General features: G+C 33.5%; 3 protein-coding genes across 4 annotated transcripts; 1 reads left to right on the top strand and 2 right to left on the bottom strand.

Annotated features, from left to right (window-relative positions):
- The first annotated feature begins 2,779 nt into the window (after nt 1–2,779).
- Nucleotides 2,780–6,377, top strand: LOC140873049 (FT-interacting protein 3). 2 transcript variants are annotated; one of them, XM_073276027.1, is made up of 3 exons: nt 2,780–3,152; nt 3,431–3,465; nt 3,612–6,377. In XM_073276027.1, exon 3 carries the CDS (start codon nt 3,718–3,720, stop codon nt 6,034–6,036), a length of 2,319 nt encoding a protein of 772 aa, XP_073132128.1. In that variant the 5' UTR covers nt 2,780–3,152; nt 3,431–3,465; nt 3,612–3,717; the 3' UTR covers nt 6,037–6,377. The 2 variants fall into 2 exon arrangements, with proteins under 2 accessions (XP_073132128.1, XP_073132127.1); XM_073276026.1 differs by having other exon boundaries at nt 2,780–3,157.
- Nucleotides 6,378–7,125: 748 nt separating this feature from the next.
- On the bottom strand, nt 7,126–8,717 carry LOC140872994 (ras-related protein RABA4d). Its single transcript, XM_073275939.1, has 2 exons — nt 8,186–8,717; nt 7,126–7,613 (listed from the first exon to the last, which is right to left on the bottom strand). Exons 1-2 carry the CDS (start codon nt 8,413–8,415, stop codon nt 7,172–7,174), a joined length of 672 nt encoding a protein of 223 aa, XP_073132040.1. The 5' UTR covers nt 8,416–8,717; the 3' UTR covers nt 7,126–7,171.
- A 707-nt stretch (nt 8,718–9,424) lies between these two features.
- On the bottom strand, nt 9,425–12,647 carry LOC140873251 (OVARIAN TUMOR DOMAIN-containing deubiquitinating enzyme 4-like). The gene is made up of 6 exons (XM_073276314.1): nt 12,526–12,647; nt 11,078–11,666; nt 10,781–10,902; nt 10,396–10,436; nt 10,126–10,224; nt 9,425–9,711 (listed from the first exon to the last, which is right to left on the bottom strand). The coding sequence occupies exons 2-6, from the start codon at nt 11,625–11,627 to the stop codon at nt 9,540–9,542; spliced, it is 984 nt and encodes a 327-aa protein (XP_073132415.1). The 5' UTR covers nt 11,628–11,666; nt 12,526–12,647; the 3' UTR covers nt 9,425–9,539.
- Nucleotides 12,648–20,205: the final 7,558 nt, after the last annotated feature.

Genomic DNA, 20,205 nt, shown 5'->3' with positions numbered 1-20,205 from the left:
TTTTTAATCCCCCTTCTGGTTATTTATATTCACCTCTAAATTCTATTATACTTTATTATTGGCAAAAACTATAACATGCCAATACGTTGATGGTCAAATACATAAAAATGCAGTAAAAATGAATGCAAATCACTCATATATGTCTAGCATGCACAAAATATTCATACATATAAATACATTTACCTATAAGCACAATGAATCACTCTTTTCCTTTTTCAACTTGAGAATCCGCAGCCGCTTTTTTTTTGTGTGCATTAGGTAAAAATCAAGGTTCTAAAAAGCGTGAAGCGTGACGAAACGTCACAGTCAAGCTTAAGCGAGTTTAGAACAAGCTTAAGCGTAAAAAAACGTTTTTTATTTTTTTTAATTTTAATTATATTAAATTAATTAATAGAATAAATAATATATAAACTTAAAGATTTTAAGAATAAATAAATAAATTTTTAAGTTATAAAAAACGTAAGTTTCAAAATAACAAATTATCTAGAATAAAATGTTTGTGTTAGATCAGATTTCATCTCTTAGTCGCAAAGAAAAGAAATGTACGAAACAAATTTAAGTTTGATGTATTTAAATGTTTTTTAAAAATATATATTATTAAATATTTATCATTTAAAATAAAATTAAAATTTTAATTAAATATTATTTTAAAAAAATATATTTTTTCACGCTTTTTTCGAGCTTTTTCACGCTTTTTTTTAGATTTTTCACGCTTTTTTGTGCTTAATATGGTTAATTAAGGAGTTGACCGCTTTTTTCACGCTTTTGTCCAAAGCGAAGCTTTTTTCTCACGCTTAATCGTGCTTAAGCGGCGCTTTTTCGCGCTTTTTAGAACACTGGTAAAAATATATGGACTAACGCAATAATAAGTAAATTAAACTACGTTAATTATGTAAACCGCACTAGATAAGTTTGTGACGGGTTAGTCAAAGAAAATAGTGATAGGAGGAATCACACTTCTGATATTTAGTCAAGCGCTCGTCTACCCCACTAACTCGAACACCCTCTTAAACCCAAAAAATATTTGAATATCTTGGTCATTATTAAAACAAAATAATGTGTCAAACAACAACTTTATTAATATGTAATCAACTTGTGTTAAATAAAATCAGTAATCAACTTATCAGCACCATATTCCAAACATCGTAAGCGGATCCCAAATTAAATGAATTGATAATGAATTATCTGTCCAATTTTAATTAATTCAATTTAATTATTTAGTGGCAAATATAAAACCCAATATAAAATGTGAATTGTTAGAATTTTTCTTTTTTCTAAAATTTATAAAATACCTCGGCCCGATATACACGGGGTTGGCACGTGGGACGATCCGACCAAAGTCTTCGCATGCGTGACATGCGTCCTCTAGTCAATCACACACACACATAAATACATACAAATTAGGGCATCAATTTCATTTCACCCCTCGGCTATTCAGTTTTTTTTCCATTTAATCCATTTTTTATTACCCGAATTAAATGTTTTATGTTCAGCACATCCAAACTATAATTTGTTTTATTTATACATTTTATTGGTTGAATTGTTGGATTAATTTTATATAATAATCGATTGGTGTGAATGATAACACATTGATTGATTACTCGTTTATGTTTTATAATTCAATGTTTTGTTCAAGTTCTTTCAAGGATTAATGTCATTCACAATTATATAATCCAAATATATTGACTTATCATCTTTATATTATTCATTCATAATAAATATTCAATCCATGAACTAAGCGGTGCATTACCAATGTAATTGTTAGATTATATTAGATTATATTTTTATCATTAAGCTTTTCTATTTATTAGTTAATAAGGATAGAATAGTCTTTTTATTGTTTTTGGTATTTAACCTAACTATATAAACATCTTATTGTGTAATTTTTACATATACTTTTAATGATATAGTGAAACCCAGTTTTTCTCTCCTTCAATTTCTACGGTAATATCATTGGAATATTACTATATTTTTTTATCATAATGAATACAAAAATAAATGCGTGAAAAAAGTGATTTACAAACTCGAAAAAAAATACATTCTAAGCTTCAACAAAAATTTGTTGAGATTACAATCCATTTTAAATTAAAATCGATGAAAATTATGGAAAACACTCATAAATAAAAGGTTATTGTTATTTAATGTCGATTAAATATTAAACACACGTGATATTTAAGTGCATTAACATACTAATTATACTTGGATAACCGATTAAGTTAATCGATATTCTGGTTTATTTATTTATTTTATGAAAATAATATTTCAATATCAACCAACCAATTCAATGTATATAAAATGAATTAAAAAAACAAACAATTATTTGAAGTAGAATTATATTTCTCGAGCAAAACCAAAAGAAACAAGACTATGAACTTCTTGGTTGACACTACATCCACATATTAAACCGAACAATACATGACATGTGCGCACGATAATGAATGAACTCGACGACAACAACTCGTCGAGCATAAGATGATAGATGTTATTTCGGCGACAACAACCCGTCGGATATAAGATGATAGATGAAAAATAACATTAGCCATATAAACAAATTTAATGTTTCCTTTTTTTTTTTTAATAGAGTTGAACATCGACAATGGGGGGAGTGTAATGAAGGAGAAAAATAATTGAAGGTGTACTACGTAATTAACAAGTATTATTATAAGGGGTGCGAGATTAATAGAATTATAATTGGAGGGTTTCAACGAGATTAAACCCAACAGTATGTATACTTACATTCAAACATACAAAACACCGAACACACAGTGGGTCGGTGAGGTATTTGGCAAAGTAGATTCATCGGATCTCTCCCGCTGTCCCCCACCACTGTTTCCTTCTCTCTGTGGAAAAAGTGGCAAAATTTGGGAGAAAAGAAAAAGGAAAATTGGGGTCTTAATTTTAGCTCTCTGTTTCTTTGTTTTCTCGCCTTTTCTTTTTCCTTGATTCCTAAAGCCAACAAAACAAAAACCCTTGTTTGCTTTTCTCTCTCTCTCTTTCTTTCTTTTTTTTTTACCTCACTTGTTCCAATCTCTTTCTCGCTCTGCAGAACCTTATCGTCTCAGCTTTCTTGAACCGTAGAGTATATTCATTATATAGCTCACCCACTATGTTTAGTCTCTCTTTTCTGTTAGTGGGTGTGCTTGCATTGTAAGGTCTGGTGAGTTGCTTTGTGCTTTTGGATCTGATTTGGTGGGGAGGCTGGTGGGTGTTTTTTATTTTTAATATTTTTGATGTGTTTGCCGGATTGAAGCTAAAAAGCCGAGATTTTTATGGGTTGGTTAGGCTGTATTTTCTTAGTTGTGATTTTAATTAGCTGTAGTTTGGTGTTTTTTTTTTACATGTATGTTGTGCTTTCTCGCCTTTCTTGGTTTCGATTATTTTTATGACGTTATTTTTATACTGGTTATATGTTTTTGCTTTTGTTCTGCAGGTTTGAGGCATTCAGATCTGAAGCTGTGAATGAAGGTTTTTTTACCTATCTATCATATTTGCTTTCAGTTTATTTTTTTTCAAAAGTATATGATGCTAGATTTGGTTCTTTTTCTTATTTTTTTGGTGTTCATTACCCCCTGTAAGCCCACTTTAGTGATTTTTCCGTGATACATTGGCAGTTCGATCGGTGATTCTTATTTAGGAAGTGCTTATAATTAATTTCTGCTGAGATCTACAAAGATATTGTGCCTGCTTCCGGATTTAGTTTTTTGCGGGTAAAAAGAAATGCAGAGGCCTCCGCCAGAAGATTTTTCTCTTAAGGAGACCAACCCCCACCTAGGTGGAGGGAAGGTCACCGGAGACAAGCTCACGAGCACCTATGACCTGGTCGAGCAAATGCAATACCTTTATGTCCGTGTTGTTAAGGCAAAAGATTTACCTGGGAAGGACGTGACTGGTGGCTGCGATCCTTATGCTGAGGTTAAGCTTGGTAACTATAAGGGAACGACCCGTCATTTTGAAAAGAAGTCGAACCCTGAATGGAATCAGGTGTTTGCTTTCTCCAAGGATCGGATTCAAGCCTCGGTGCTTGAGGTCACTGTAAAAGATAAGGATGTAGTGAAAGACGATTTTATCGGTCGGGTGCTGTTTGACTTGAATGATATTCCGAAAAGGGTTCCCCCAGATAGTCCTCTTGCCCCACAGTGGTATCGGCTGGAGGATAGGAAGAATGATAAGGCGAAAGGGGAGTTGATGTTAGCTGTTTGGATGGGTACTCAAGCGGATGAAGCTTTTCCTGAGGCCTGGCATTCTGATGCTGCAACAGTGAGTGGTGCAGATAGTATTGCGACTATCAGGTCGAAGGTCTATCTGTCTCCAAAGCTTTGGTATTTGAGGGTAAATGTAATCGAAGCTCAGGATTTGCAGCCAACTGATAAAAGTAGGTTTCCAGAAGTTTTTGTGAAGGCCATCTTGGGAAATCAGGCACTGAAGACAAGGATTTCCATGAACAAAAGTATCAATCCTATGTGGAATGAGGATTTGATGTTTGTGGCTGCAGAACCATTCGAGGAGCCATTGATTTTGAGTGTAGAAGACCGAGTTGCTCCAAACAAAGATGAAGTCCTTGGAAGATGTGGTATACCTTTGCAGTATGTAGACAGGAGATTGGATCATAAACCGATAAATACAAGGTGGTTTAATCTCGAGAAACATATTTTAGTCGAAGGTGAAAAGAAAAAAGAAGTCAAGTTTGCGAGCAGGATTCATATGAGAATTTGCTTGGAAGGTGGTTACCATGTTCTTGATGAGTCGACTCACTACAGCAGTGATCTTAGACCAACAGCAAAGCAGTTGTGGAAATCAAGCATTGGCGTTCTGGAATTAGGTATTTTGAATGCTCAGGGGCTGTCGCCCATGAAAAGCAAAGATGGGAGGGCAGCAACAGATGCTTATTGTGTTGCCAAATTCGGACAGAAGTGGGTAAGGACAAGGACAATTATTGACAGTTTTTCTCCCAAGTGGAACGAACAGTACACATGGGAAGTGTTTGACCCTTGCACTGTAATAACCATTGGTGTGTTTGATAACTGTCATTTTCAAGGTGGAGATAAAGTTGGAAGGGATACTCGAATAGGAAAGGTCCGAATTCGACTTTCTACTTTAGAAACAGACCGTGTGTACACACACTCATATCCTCTTCTTGTCTTGCATCCCAACGGTGTCAAAAAGATGGGTGAAATTCATTTGGCTGTACGTTTCACTTGCTCATCTTTGTTAAACATGATGCATATGTACTCCCAACCATTGCTTCCCAAAATGCACTACATTTATCCACTAACTGTCGGTCAGCTCGACAGCTTGAGGCACCAAGCCACTCAGATAGTCTCCATGAGGCTGAGTCGAGCCGAGCCGCCTTTGAGGAAGGAGGTGGTGGAATATATGCTCGATGTGGGCTCTCACATGTGGAGTATGAGAAGAAGCAAAGCAAACTTTTTCCGTATTATGGGGGTTTTGAGTGGGTTGATCGCCGTTGGTAAATGGTTTGATCAGATATGCAATTGGAAGAATCCCATCACCACCGTTCTGATTCACATCTTGTTCTTAATCCTGGTTATGTATCCAGAGCTTATATTACCAACTATTTTTCTCTACTTGTTCTTGATTGGAGTATGGTACTATAGATGGAGACCAAGGAATCCACCCCACATGGATACCCGCCTCTCTTGTGCAGATAATGCTCATCCAGATGAATTGGATGAGGAATTTGATACTTTTCCGACATCGCGGCCTGCTGACATTGTACGGATGAGGTATGACCGTCTTCGAAGCATTGCTGGACGGATTCAAACTGTTGTTGGGGACTTGGCAACACAAGGGGAGAGGCTTCAGTCCCTGTTAAGCTGGCGAGATCCCAGAGCTACTGCTTTGTTTGTCATTTTCTGTTTAGTTGCTGCCATAGTTCTCTATGTGACGCCTTTCCAGGTCGTGGCTCTTCTGACAGGATTTTATGTGTTAAGACATCCCAGGTTCCGATACAAGCTTCCTTCCGTGCCACTCAACTTCTTCCGAAGGTTGCCTGCTAGAACAGACTATATGTTGTAAGTGGTTCGAGTTCATTCCCATTTTCATTAAGTTGATTTTAAATACGGTTTTAGTCCGAATGGATCTCGTTTGATCCAAATGTTACACCAAGTGGTGAAGTTCGTGTTGTGGTATGATGTGTAATCTGTCTCAATACTTTGCATATTTTGCGAATTTTCAGGTTCTTTTAATTTTTTTCCCCTGGTAATCTACGTTCAAAAGTTGGTTGTGTAGGAGACAGATGCATCAATCTCTATTTTCTAGTTGCATAGGTTGTCGATTGACTTGATATGTTCTGGATGAGGTGTATCCTTCATCTATACTGGTAGATTATATGAAAGTATGAAACCGAGACCTTATCATGCACTTGCAATTTAAGTTTTTTGATGTATGGTTGTTGGTTCTCACTGTTAATTGTGATGCCCAATGGTTCGATGATCGTTTTTTTTTTTACTGTCCATATTTTAATCGAGATGCAGTATAGGTCCTAGTTTCTTGTACATTGTTAAAGACACATGATTTATATGTAATTTATAAATCATAGTGCTTAATTTGAAGCAATAGTATGATAACAACCTCAGAAGTTATGTTTTGCCGTTTGCGGCCTCAAATGTCCACCCTGGAACATGGATTTGTTTGTAATATGTTTGGACTGTTGAGAGTAGCAGTTGACCTCTTATTGTTTGTATGGCTATCTAGTTTTTGTGTGGTGACATACATAACGTTTTTGTGTAGATAGATAAAATAAATGAAGAATATAAGTCGAATCGGTTGGTGTCGAACCAGGATACAAATGAGTTGTGTCGAATTATTCATCTAAGTTTTGTTAAATATATGTCTGAAATAGTTACTCAAGTTTTAATTTAGTATCATTTAGTGTCGAAAAAATTATAATATAGTTGAAATGTTGAGAGTTGGCTTGATCGGAAATATTTTGAACGCCAATAAAATAATATTCGTATGTGTTTAATTTGTTTGCAATTTTAGTTTTCACTGATTCCCATATAAAAAGTAATTATCTTTTTGTGTACAAAACACTAATTCGAATCGAACAAGAGTACGTTAAACCCAAACCATTACTTTAAGCACAAGCCATGTTATGTCAAAAAGGGTGCATAGTTCAAATAATGAGTGCCAAAATATTTAAGTAAAACATTCAAGAGCTCCTGCAACATCCACCCTTTTTGGGATTCATGTCCTGACCAGGAACAACAATCTTAGTACCCTTCAACGATGCTGATTTCCCGTAATCCATAACATCAGCGGCAGCAAGTGATTTCTTGCTTATGATTCGATATATCTCAGTCAAGATGGTCATGAACGCGCTTTCGACGTTGGTTGCTTCAAGGGCCGACGTCTCCATGAAGTACAAGTTCTCTCTTTCAGCAAACTCTTGAGCATCCTCTGTAGGAACTGCTCGAAGAGTACCCAGATCACATTTGTTGCCAATGAGCATTATCACAATGTTTTTATCAGCATGGCCTCTCAGTTCCTCAAGCCATCGAGCCATGTGATCAAACGACTGTCGCTTTGTCATGTCGTAAACCAGCATTGCACCAACAGCGCCTCGGTAGTAGGCGCTTGTTACTGCTCGGTACCTATGAAACCAAAACAAAATAAAAGAAAGAAAAGAAACAAAAAAATAGGAGAGGAAAGGAAAGGCTAAACGAAGATCAAAGATTGTAGTATAAGTCAGGGTTCGGATTCATTTATTGTATACATCAAAATTCAGGCACAAATTTCTTGTCCCTTTCCCTCTGCATCCTCTCATCGCAATATCTTTACCTCTTCCTCTACTTTTACGATTTATCTAGGACTAATGGTTCGCGTGCCGGCAAATCTTTTTGCAATCTGCCGTTTATCTGATATTCATCTGCATTTACTGAATTAAGCATCGTAACGTTCTTCTGGGTTGCATGCAATGCAACAGAGCATCATGTCAAAAATTATAGCCAGATATCTTGAATGAGATTTTAGCAATGCTGCCATAATCATGCAGATACAACTTGTCCGAATGTGCAGATAAATTAAACTCAGATTATTATTGAATTCCAATATTGCAGAGCAACAGAGCATCATAATCCAAATCGATAACAAGTTTTTAAATAATTCAAAACACTTGCAGAGAAAACATGCATGATTTCAACAAAAGGGTATTCAAGGATGAAACCTCTCTTGACCAGCAGTGTCCCAAATCTGCGCCTTCACAGTCTTGTTGTCAATAACTAGGGTCTTGGTCTGGAATTCAACCCCAATTGTGGCCTTCGATTCCAAACTGAATTCATTTCTCGCAAACCTAGCCAGCAATTGGGATTTCCCCACCGCAGAATCCCCAATCAGAACAATCTTAAACACATAATCAATCTTCTGATTAAAATCTCCACCATATAAATTTGACATCGTCACAAACCTTCGAGCGAAATTTTAATCCTACCCTATATCCTCCTCCTTGGCAGAAATATCCTCCCCAACAGTAGCATAAATCTCCGAATACGGCAATATCAACCAAATTGCGCAATGGGTAGCTTTTTCCCCCTTTTGTCAATACGTTTTTCAATGAATGGATCAAACGGGAAATCAAAGGAGTAATTATTCTTCATGCAAATCGATCAAGAAAACTAGGGTTCCTACGAATCTGATATGAAGAAAAAGCTATTAAAGGAAAGATGATCTAGTACATACAAGAATGAGTTTTGAGGAGGGAAGCCCAGCCAAAGAATGGAGACCAACGGTATGTGCGGGACCCATTTAACCGTTTCCATGTACAAATTTATTTATTAGTTATTATCTAGTACTAGATTACCTTTTTTTAAATAAAAAAAAAATTGTTTTCGATCATTTATTTTATTTTATTTTAAAAACCTAAACATTTTTTTTTACCTTTTTTTAAAACATTTGTGACGATGAAATCTGCGGCTGATACTGATTTAAAAATTGAATAAGCCTAGAAAACGTTCGTAAGAATTATCGATCAAATACTCATCAATTCTACCAACTCATAACCATTTATTTTTGTCTTTAATGAAGTCGTTGGATACAAGGGTTTTTTTAGGGACAAATTAGTGACTTCACAATTTTTTTTTTATCATAATAATATAGAAAATAAATAAAAATAACCAAACTAAAAGAATACACAAAATGAGCTGAAACTGACTTATTAAACGTAAAATTCATCCATAAAAGGTGGTATGTAAATCAACTTCATCCACAACAAGAAACTCTCTTACATCAGACGACTATAATATTTATTGAATACACAGACTGCTCAAAGGTTCAAAAAATAAAGATATTCCCTGCATATACTATTGAACAAAATTCCAGTGCAGGGAATCAAGGAACATAACCCGATTCATAACGAAGAGGACAATATGAAGTAACAATAACACGGTAACGATTACCCATTCTATGAATCATCTTCATATTTCACCAATCGACCTGTATTTCTTAGGTTACACCGGAAACACAAAAAAAAATGGTTTCCTCTTCGGAGAAAGATCATCTTGTACAAGATTATCATCGGAATCTCAAAGTCTCGACCTTGCCCCTCTCTGACCAGGTACATGAAGCGCATCATAATGACCGAAACCATGATAGAGGACTTCAATGGGATTGTCCTTGCCATATTCTTGACCATACTCCGCAATAGATATCAGGCCACCAGAATTTCGGTCATACATGTAGACCGTTATAGGCATCCTGAAAAAGTTATAATCATTAAATGTAATGAATCGTAGTTTCTGCTGTCGATTTCTGTTGGGGCGAGGAAGGGTGTGAAATTAGCATTTATTCATACTAGAACCAAACAAAACGCAAAATGAATAACCTCCAGGCAACTTAAATCCATAGCAGCAATTTTGCATTCCTTAGCAGAATGGTGACTAGACTTATCACATAGAAATAATGATTTTATCATATTTAAAATACAGTTAGAGAAAAACAAGGAGATTGCGGTCATACTACAGATACCGCGGTCCATGGAAAAAGTTTACAGAAACAAAATTATCCACTCAAAAGAAGCACATTTCCAAGTGGACATGAAGATCAGTAAAAGATTAGATGCCCCAAGATACAAATATGTGCATACAAATGCAACTCAAAACATGCACTTACTGAAGTACATGAGAAGCCATTAATAGTTCCGGTTCACCTCCCCATTCGTGAGGCTTCCTCATGTTTGAAACATAAGTGTCGAAATCGCCTTCTATAAACCTGAAGATCGGTGAAAACTTCAGTTATTGAATTTTTAACAATGTGAAATGCGGAAGAAGATGGAAACTTTATTGATGGCATGCTAATGTGGCTAAGTCATTTACACAAACAGACTCAGTCGATAACGAAAATGGTATTCACCATGTCAAATAAGTGAAAAAATAGACTTACCATTCTGTCTCTTCCCGTCTTTTGACAAGTTCATCAACCACCTAACACACTTAGCAGACCAACAATTAGAGGACTCGTGGCACATATTACCAAGGCAAAATTACATCGAAATGTTCTAAACGACACTTTCAGCTGGTCGTTGATGTGGCATTGTATGATAAGATTCACACAAATTACCGTGGCCAATAAGATTATGTCTCCACAAGCTATTTTTTGCGACATCAATTGAGATTTGGCTTAAAAAAGATTGCAGCAACAAGGAGAGGAGTGTCATTAAACTAATCAAGCTAACCCGTTTTTCACGAGATTATTATGATTATTAAGTTTTTTAATGAATTCCTTGTTGTTATTGACAAAAGTACATAAAGGGAGACCTTAGACATACCTTACCCCTTAACCCGTCCGCTAGGTCCTTCTGAAGGATCTCGTTCGGAGGGCTCTTTCCCGATCGTACGCAAGCTCCATGGGCAACAGATCGAAACAAGCATCTCCCATCACCAGGTATACCTGTATAGCATGAAACAGTAATCTACATCATGGAAATGAATAAGAGAAGCATAGGAACATCATATATTCTACACTACAAAATATGTGTCATCATAATCAGTGAATTCAATGTACGGGAAAAAAATCATGCATTCTGGATAAAGAGTACATGGAAGATGAATGATACACTACAGACCAATCACTGAGTAGTCGGAAAAGACTTTCTTTTCCTTCTCATTTCCCTCAGGGGATTCAGCATGTGTAGGTGTGGTGGTTGAAAAACAAACCAACAATGCAATAAAGAATCCAGCAGATGCTCGTCGTCGTTGCCAAGAAACAGGTTCGATATTATACTTAATTTTGGAAGCAATTGTTTTCTCAGGAACCTGAAGCCTTGTATTCATGATTCTGTATCCAGTTGAGAGACCAAGACTCATCTTCCGATTGAATCTAGAATTAACAAGATTGATTGCCAACGAATGGCAATAAGTCTTATTTTTGGATTTGCATCCAATACTTGTTCGTCCAGATGATTTAGACCCATCAGTCAACAAACAATGGTCCGAAGAAGACACATATATAGAAGTGTAGGGTAGTTTTGGACGCATGTTCAAGCTATGGAAACAGTACGAAGTAGAAGGTACTTGGATAATATCAAAGGCATGATTGCTCATTCGTCTCCGGGCAGTCCAAATTAAGCAGGTCACATTTTTTGTGCACGTACTGATGGGAGAACAGACCATCATGTTCACAAAACCTTACAGGAAGTTCGAGAAAGAGTAGCCCTACACAAAGAGATTCTAAATCAAGAATCAAACATAATCCCATCAACTTGCAGTCGATACAAACCAATCCATCAAGCTATTGAATTTAAGTCCAAATAAGTTTCCATTCCTTACCAAGAAAATACAAGCATGCACACAAAAACACAAATAAAATATCCTCAATAAGAAAAACAAAATATTTATCCTTCTAACAACAAATTGTCACAGAATAAAGCAAAGGTAAAAAAAAAATAGAGATAGAGAATTTGAATGCATAGGCTAAGAGAATCCATTTTCAACATCCAAAAAAACCACAGTGACGTCTATCTATTATACGTGCAAACATGAAACGACCACCAAAAAATGCATTAGAAATCCCCCCAAAAATTGCTCAAATCAAAGTCTTGCTCTAAGAGGCATGCACAAAATAGAAACAATTTTATCAGTTAAATTACAATAAAAATAAGGTAGCAATTGGACTTGTGGGAGAATTTAAAGGAATGATTTAAAATGACTCCAGAGCAGTGGATTTAAAATCCAATGCAATGACTCAAATTTAGAAATTGAAATATAGTTTCAAGAGGACAAGTTATTGCTTGTGTTATTATGAATTTGAATGCAGCCTAAGATTATATAAATACATCAAGTTAGCAGAAGTGCATAACTTTATGCACAACACAATATTAAGGAGAGGAAAAAAAACCCTGCTGTTATTCAATTGAAGGAACTCAATGGGCATCAAAGATAAGGCCATAACAATGACAGTTCACGAGGGAAAGGAAAAAATATCAAAAGAAACAAAAATAAAACTAGAAAGAAAAAAAAAATTACAGTATCAAAGTAAAGAATAATAATTAGCATCCCAGAAAAGAATACTTACCACTTAAACTTTTGTAGCAGAAATTTGAATAAGATGCGAAGTTCTAACAGAGAAACATGTGATTTCAACTTCCCAGCTTTATCACTACAATGGAGAATTTTGCCAGGTGATTCTTGAATCAGCGCACTGAGAAACAAGCTTTGAAACGATGTCGTCGAGATTGCGTGGAATTTGGGCCTGTTATTGGGTTTAGCCCACGAAAATTTATTCAAAATTGGGATGGGCCGTTAGCTAAATACTATCTAGAAACTAAAATCTTGGACTTACAGGCAAATGCATAACGTGATGAATGGGATCCATATAATTTTCTTTTTATTAATTAATTTCGTGTTAATTTTCTATATATAAATTTGTTTGTTACTATTTTTATATCAATTTCAGAATAATATGATAAATTAAATATTAAAAATTTTAGATAAATTTTTGAATTAGATAAGATATATTGTAATTTAGGTAAATTATAAATAATTTAATTACTCTAAACTCTTTAACCTTCTTAATATATTGTATATATAGATGATAATACATCATAATTTTATTTAGACTTCACTAATTTAGTCGTACTTTAATATATAGCAGATACGTAATGAAACTTTCAGTTGAAATTTTACACTGATTTTGCATCCAAAAAGTTTTACACTAACATTTTTTAAAAAAAAACTCATTTTTTCAACTAAATAATAAATATTAATTATTTAAACTTCTCAGAAAAATTTTAATCTGATTAGTGAAAGTCGAATGAATGAAATTGTTTAAACTAAATTTATATGCAGATATTAATTTATTTTAATTGTCATCAATTTTTTGAAGATTTCTTTCAAGTTAAACATGTAACCTAAATATAATTTTTTTTTAAATTTTAAAAGGATTAATGGACGTACATTTATAAATGGGATCATTAAAAGTTATGAACTTCCCACCACGACTATTTAAAAATTGATATCCACTTCAGTTCATATGTTTATCATGTATTTTTTGAATTATATATATATAATATTATGTGGGCCTAGTTTGTCTCGGTCATTCTCGATGACAATATTCAGTGGGCCCAAGATATGATGTGGACTTCAAGACAGAAAGTTACCCTTATCAGTGTAATGTCATATTATTTAATATAATTGATGGGACCATTGGCCCATTATAAATTGTGGGCCCAATTTCTATACAAGCTGTCCCCTATTTACTATTATATGTTGTACAAGGCATTAGCTGGACATGTCTCGGTTGATTATTTGTGATTAAAATATCTGTCCAAAGAGTATAATAATACCGAGGTTGAATTTTAAGAGGAAAAAAACAAGCAAAATGAACCATGCTTATTTAATGTATTTAATTAAATGAATGGTCTAAAGAAATAGAGAACTATGTATAGTTTTCTATTGGATTCAAAAATCAAAATGACATTCCAAAATTTTATGTAAAATATTGTTTGTTTTTCGAGGTTACATATGTATTCAGATTTTGCTCGACTAATTATAAAAATAAATGTTTTCTCGAGTTGTTCTCCGATTAAGAGAGTGTTTGGCTAAACTTATTAAAAACAGCTTATAAGTTTTTTTAGGAGCTTATAAGTTGTCGGTATTATTTTAAAAATAAGTTGTTAAAGTGTTCGAGTGAACTTATTTTAAAAAACTTAAAGATATTGATGTGTTTGGTATTAGAATATCTTTTTATTATCAAAATTACTGAAGATGATATAATAAAATGAATGTAAATAGTAATATATATACAAAAATAGGTTAAAATATTTCATAAATATTAAACATATATGTAAAAAAATAAAACTATAATTTAGAAAAAAAAATTGATAAATTATGTACAAAAATAAAAAAAATTTCAAAGAGTATGGTGAAAATTTAATAAACACATAAGAATAATATGAAAAAATAAAATATCAAAATAAATTTTTTTTGTCAAACACCCTCAAAATTCAGATGCGGCCATAACTTATACATACTTGGAGGTTAAATAATAGGTTAGTTGACGGCAAAACGACGTTGTTTAAAATTTATATACATGAAATAATACGTGTGATACACCAAAAAATTTATAATTAAATGTATTCTTATTAATATCAAATACATAATAGAGATGAAATAGTTGATTGATAATATTAATTAAGACACGGTATGATTAATTAATGATGGAGTAATAAAGTATAATGGTTCGCTTTCGCCATTAGATTTACCTTGAGCTTTTATTATGTAATTTTATTGAGTATTTTAGACCCTTATTTATTAAGCATTTTAGTAGATGAGATTCTAGCATATGTGTTGAAACATCCTAGAACTTCTAGTGAATTTTTTTTTTAAAAATAACTCTCTAACTATAAAATAATAAATATAAATATATATATGCCAATACATATATATATTGTACTTTAAGAAAATAATTTACTTAATTTAAAATACATATACACAATAAATACAATAAAAAGTACTCGCATGCAATTAAATACTTAAAATTAATTACTAAATAATCATTCATAAGATTGCCATAATAAAATTCCTAAATAATATTTCTTTCACCAAGATTATAAATACTTAAATCTAAAATCCATACAGGTACGGAAAATCTATAATAATAAAACATATGCGGAAATAAATGTTCTAGTCTCAACATAAAATTCATCTTAGAGCAATGGTCACGGGTTCTAGCCGCTGGATACTCATACGCCCTCGCCGCCAGTCGGAAACACATTAATTTCATTAATATTCTGCTCACCTGCACCATTTAAATCTAGTGAGCCTAGAGGCTCAGCACGTTCTATCCTTATATAACAAAATGAAACCACACACAAGCACACATCATATAAAATACGTGAATATAAATATACGTGCATGATCTTAAAAAATATATGCATATAGACATGAATAAATAATTATAATGCTTCATCATCATGCTAAGCATAAACATCACATTTAATAAATCTCATAAAATGTCTTATCATAATTTCTTAGTTCTCAACAGGTCGTATCCATATCGGTGGCATCATACTGAGCGATTGATCAATCTATAAACCAACGTACGCGGCGGTGGGGTTTCCACCTCTGTGCTGCCACTTCACCAGCCCTCTCAGCTGGATCCATAAGCTCATCATACTTATACATCATTAGGAAGGTCACCGGGCCCAGGTATCCCGGCCTCCAACCACATCACTTTCCACCTTCACTTCAACTTCCATAAAAATATATTTTTCGTAACATGCATTTAATTAAACTGATCATAAAAAAATATTACATGATGCATGAACTTAAAAATTCTCATTATTTCTTTATTTCATGAAAATTTGTCCGTAAATATATATTTAATTTATTTTCTTAAAAAAAATCTTACTTATATATCTAATAAAAATGCATGCATTAATTAAATATATATTTACGGACATTTATTTTTCCAAGGACTTGTTCGAGCTGCTGACCACTAGACTTAAACTCAAAAATTCCTAGACTGGCTCAAAAACCCAAAAGCCCAACCTGACCTGGCCTTTTAAGCTTCATGGGCCCCCAGGCCCATGAAAAACTAATGGGCTCACTAAAAACATAATTTAGGCCCATCAACTTATTAACTTAAAGTTAAATTAATAAAATTATTAACTAACCATTAACTTATAAATTTGACTGATAAAATTACTAAACCCGACACAACTTGGCCCAATAATTCTCATGAATCACACGGCCCATGAAAAATTAGTGGGCTCACTTCATTAATTATTTAAGTCCAAAATTAATATTAAATTAGTGTAATTAATTAATTAAGTCAAGCCCAAACCCATTAATTATTAACTAAATCTCTTATTTAATTTAAAATAAAAATACCCGAGTTCAACTAATATAACCCAGACCCGGATCAAACTAACTCGACCCATTCTATTTTAGACCCGACCCGGACTCGAAAAGCGGAGCCCGGCCTGCCAAAACACAAGACACAACCCTAGCTTACCTCTCCCTAAGCCCAACTCGAGGCAGCCCTGAGCGGCTTCAGAAAATCTGATCGTGCCGCCTGCCCAGGCCCCCTTTGGCCGTGAAACCACCTCTCATACTTAGCCAACACCCAGACGGTTCTAACCCAACAAATTTTACCTCAAACTGTGGTCTGTGGAAGAATAACGAACCAAAACACTCTAGACCTAGTTTCTGCTCACGTGCAGAACGCGAGCAGCCACTTCCGGCCGTTCGGCCACCAATCTCCGGCAAGAAACGGCCGGAGAACCACCTGAAAAATCTTCCCCAAGGTCTTGGGGTTCTAACCTAACTGGAATCACCCTAAAATACCCTCTGTGGACCGAGAACGAGCAAATCTCCCAACCTCGCTCAACTTGCGCGACCTGCTGCGCATCAGAAGATATGGTCGGTTCCAGCCCTTTCCAGCCATGAACCAGCCCTCCAAACTGACCCTAAGGACCCTAGATCAGACCCCTAACAAAGGTGTAGCAGTCCCGATCAAGCCGTGGTCAGAAAACTCGTCAACATGAGCCTTATGCATAAAAAACGTGATTACATGCATGAATCATGAATAATATCCTTAAATTCTGAAAACACATGCATTAACAAATCATTCATAGTAAAAATCAGTGTATATGATTTTAATGGTGGCCAAGAATGGATTCGAGACGTGCCTTGATGAATATTTGCAAGAAATAACGTTTATGTCGCGTCGTACGGCTCTCCGGGACGAACAGATCTCCAACCAATATTAAATCTTAAAAGCTCGGCTACGGGGCTGTGAAAATCTTGCTGGAACGATGAAGATGATGGAGAAAGGTTGAGGGAGGCGGCTAGGGAGTTGAGGCATGAGATAGGGTAGAAAATCTTAGGATAATATTTGGGTAGTCTAGGTTAAATATTTAAATAAATACTTTGGGTAGATAATTACTAAAATTTAAACTAAAAAAATACATGATAATTTGCTAAAAACTTAAAAATCCCGAAATAATAAAATAGGTGATTTTTAAAACTTAATAAAAGTCATTAAAATTATTTATTTTGGGTAAAAACGGACATCTAAATATACATATATATAAATACCATAATTTTCTTCAAATTATACCTTAAAATAATATTTTAAGGCTCCTAAAAATCTCCGAAAATATTTTGGGTGAAAACAAACATCTCGTCCGTCCACGGCCCCGCCTACGCGATCATAAAATAAACTTTCTCAAATAAATTCATAAACCACAGAAAACAAATTTAAATGCCGAAAAAATATTTAAAACATGAAAATAAATCACATAATTTAAATAATCACTCATAAAAATAATTTAACACATTTTCACATTATTTTAAACTTATTAAATCTCTTAGTTATACATGCGGATTTACGTAGCAAATTTTCGGACGTTACATGTGTAATACCCAAATCATGCATTCAAAGGTTCGTATTTTTACACATAGGCGTAATTAATTATATATTGTTGACGTGACAAATCATGAGACATTAGATCTATCATTGGGGTATTACTAATATGTTAGGTTGAAATCTACCCTAGACGAAAACTGATGGAACCAAAAACTTCGCCCAATTACGGGTGTTTGTAATTAAAAAAAATGATAATTGACTTTTGGTTTAAAAAAATCAGTTTTCCATGTTTATTAAACCCAATGATTATGCGTAGTTTTTACTTGATTTGATTGAAATCAAATTCAAGTCACATGAAATAGTGATTTTGATTTTACAAAATTGATTTTGTTGCAAAGTTGATTCTATAATCATTTACTTATTAAATACTACCCATTTTTTATTTTCAATTTTTCACATTTTATTTTCAAACTCGAAACACTTCTGATTTCTCTATGCTCCTTCGAAATCCATAAATTTTATCTCTTCTACATAATCATCAATTTTGCAAAACACTTCCTGCCAGTACATTTTCAAACCAATAGCCCAAAAATTGAAACTTTTAGCCTTTTCTAGCTCCATTCTCTGTAAAAGTACACATTTGAAATTCTAACAAGCTATAACATACTATACCCATACATCAGAAGAAACTTTCTTTGCATGAAAATGGAAATGAGATTCCAAAAAAAAAAAATAATAATAATAATAAAAATCGTTGGGAATAATCAAGGAAAACGGGTCCTACCCGCTGTTAAATGGGCCCATCCTTACCAGATTTCACCCAGTTGGTATATTTACTCCGCGATTTAATTGAATTTTAATATAATGTTGGGTCCTTTTCCAAGCAAAAACTAGACTCGTTTGCCTTCTTGCTTCTTTGTGTGGGCTATGGCTACTAATCTATGTTCTAATCAACATTTTTTTAAAAAACTTTTGTTAGCAAGCTTTATAAGCTTTATACATATATTATATATACATGTCTAACTTAAGATATCCGTCTCATAGTTAATTTTGTCTTTTAAGACAACATAATCGATCAATAAAAAACTCGATCTGTATATTCGTTTAATCTCTGTTGTTTCTATTATTAATTTAAACATCGGAAAGATTACGTGACAGATACAATCTGATCAGAACTATTCGTGTATACATATATGCATAAATACAAATATGATCGTATCCATTGTAATTAATTTTCAAGTACTGTTTCGTCGAAATATCTGCATGTGTTTTCTTGGATACTAGCTAGGATCATATTTTTTGTGGGTGTATGTTGTTTTATAGCTTATAATATGACGATGAGTTGACTCATGCAAAATGCGAAAATCGAGAGAAAAAGCTTGTAAACTTTGAGCTAAAAGAAAGAGAAATCAGTAATCATTTCTAAAAGATGGACCCGTTCGATCCACGGGTCTCGAATCAAAATAATAATCTAATTTATATTTTATTGGAAGATCTATATATTATTTTATATATATACTTTGATGTGTAGTTTTATAAAAAAAACTATTTTTGAACTTATTTTGACAATGTTTGGATTTTACATAAGATCTGATTCCACAAAAAAAAATAAAAAAATTACGTAAAGATCTACTAGCATATTTTTGTTATATATATTAAATCCAGATTAAAAAAAATACAGGACAGAAATAAAATAATAATTCGAAGTGGGTCCTAAAAGCCCATAAAATATTGGGCCAAGCACGTGAATTTGTCGCCATTGGATTTTTCATCATCATATAAATTAAACGCAATGGATTTTGTGGTCCCAATGTTAACATACATGATCAAAGGAAAATGAAAGGAATTAGTTAACATATTATTTCTTTTTTATATAATACAATTTTTTTAAAAATAATATAATACGAAATTTTGATTGTGTTATATAGTAGGGTCGTTGCGATTTTTTATTTTTTCGCCGAAATATTTCGTACTTAAAACCCCAATAAAATGCAAATTTTATGGAAAACCCAAAAATACTTTATTTTCTGACAATTTATAAATGCATCAATTTGTGTAAAAAATGTTATTTAAGGTAACATAAAATTTTCCTAAATATGTATTATTTGTAGTAACTGACATTAATATGTGTAATAAATTACTCGATAGAATAATTAGCTGTACTGCTGTATGACTCATTATTCCTCTTACCAGTGAAGTGGACGATTATTTGACTAGATCCATAATTAAGTGCACCGTACTTATTAGAAAACCATGCATATATATATATATACATATATATATATATATACTATTAATAAAGGAAGAGGGAATAATAATAACTACTTTTTATGATGCTTTTTTTAATATTCTAAATATACCCTTAATTTGTTGTGGTTTTTG

Source organism: Henckelia pumila, unplaced genomic scaffold (assembly GCF_033568475.1).
Source record: "Henckelia pumila isolate YLH828 unplaced genomic scaffold, ASM3356847v2 CTG_525:::fragment_3, whole genome shotgun sequence".
Taxonomy (NCBI): Eukaryota; Viridiplantae; Streptophyta; class Magnoliopsida; order Lamiales; family Gesneriaceae; genus Henckelia; species Henckelia pumila.
The sequence above is the reverse complement of the archived record's forward strand: the minus strand, read 5'-3'. Positions and strand labels throughout refer to the sequence as shown.

What these genes read in the sequence shown, in the direction of transcription:
- LOC140873049 (XM_073276027.1), top strand. Translation starts at nt 3,718, where the DNA reads ATGCAGAGGCCTCCGCCAGAAGATTTTTCTCTTAAGGAGACCAACCCC.
- LOC140872994 (XM_073275939.1), bottom strand. Translation starts at nt 8,415, where the DNA reads ATGTCAAATTTATATGGTGGAGATTTTAATCAGAAGATTGATTATGTG. An exon ending in GACACTGCTGGTCAAGAGAG is followed by an intron (nt 7,614 to 8,185) that starts GTTTCATCCTTG and finishes TTGGTTTCATAG; the next exon opens with GTACCGAGCAGTAACAAGCG.
- LOC140873251 (XM_073276314.1), bottom strand. Translation starts at nt 11,627, where the DNA reads ATGATGGTCTGTTCTCCCATCAGTACGTGCACAAAAAATGTGACCTGC. An exon ending in TTCCGACTACTCAGTGATTG is followed by an intron (nt 10,903 to 11,077) that starts GTCTGTAGTGTA and finishes CATGCTATACAG; the next exon opens with GTATACCTGGTGATGGGAGA. An exon ending in CGGACGGGTTAAGGGGTAAG is followed by an intron (nt 10,437 to 10,780) that starts GTATGTCTAAGG and finishes TAAGTGTGTTAG; the next exon opens with GTGGTTGATGAACTTGTCAA.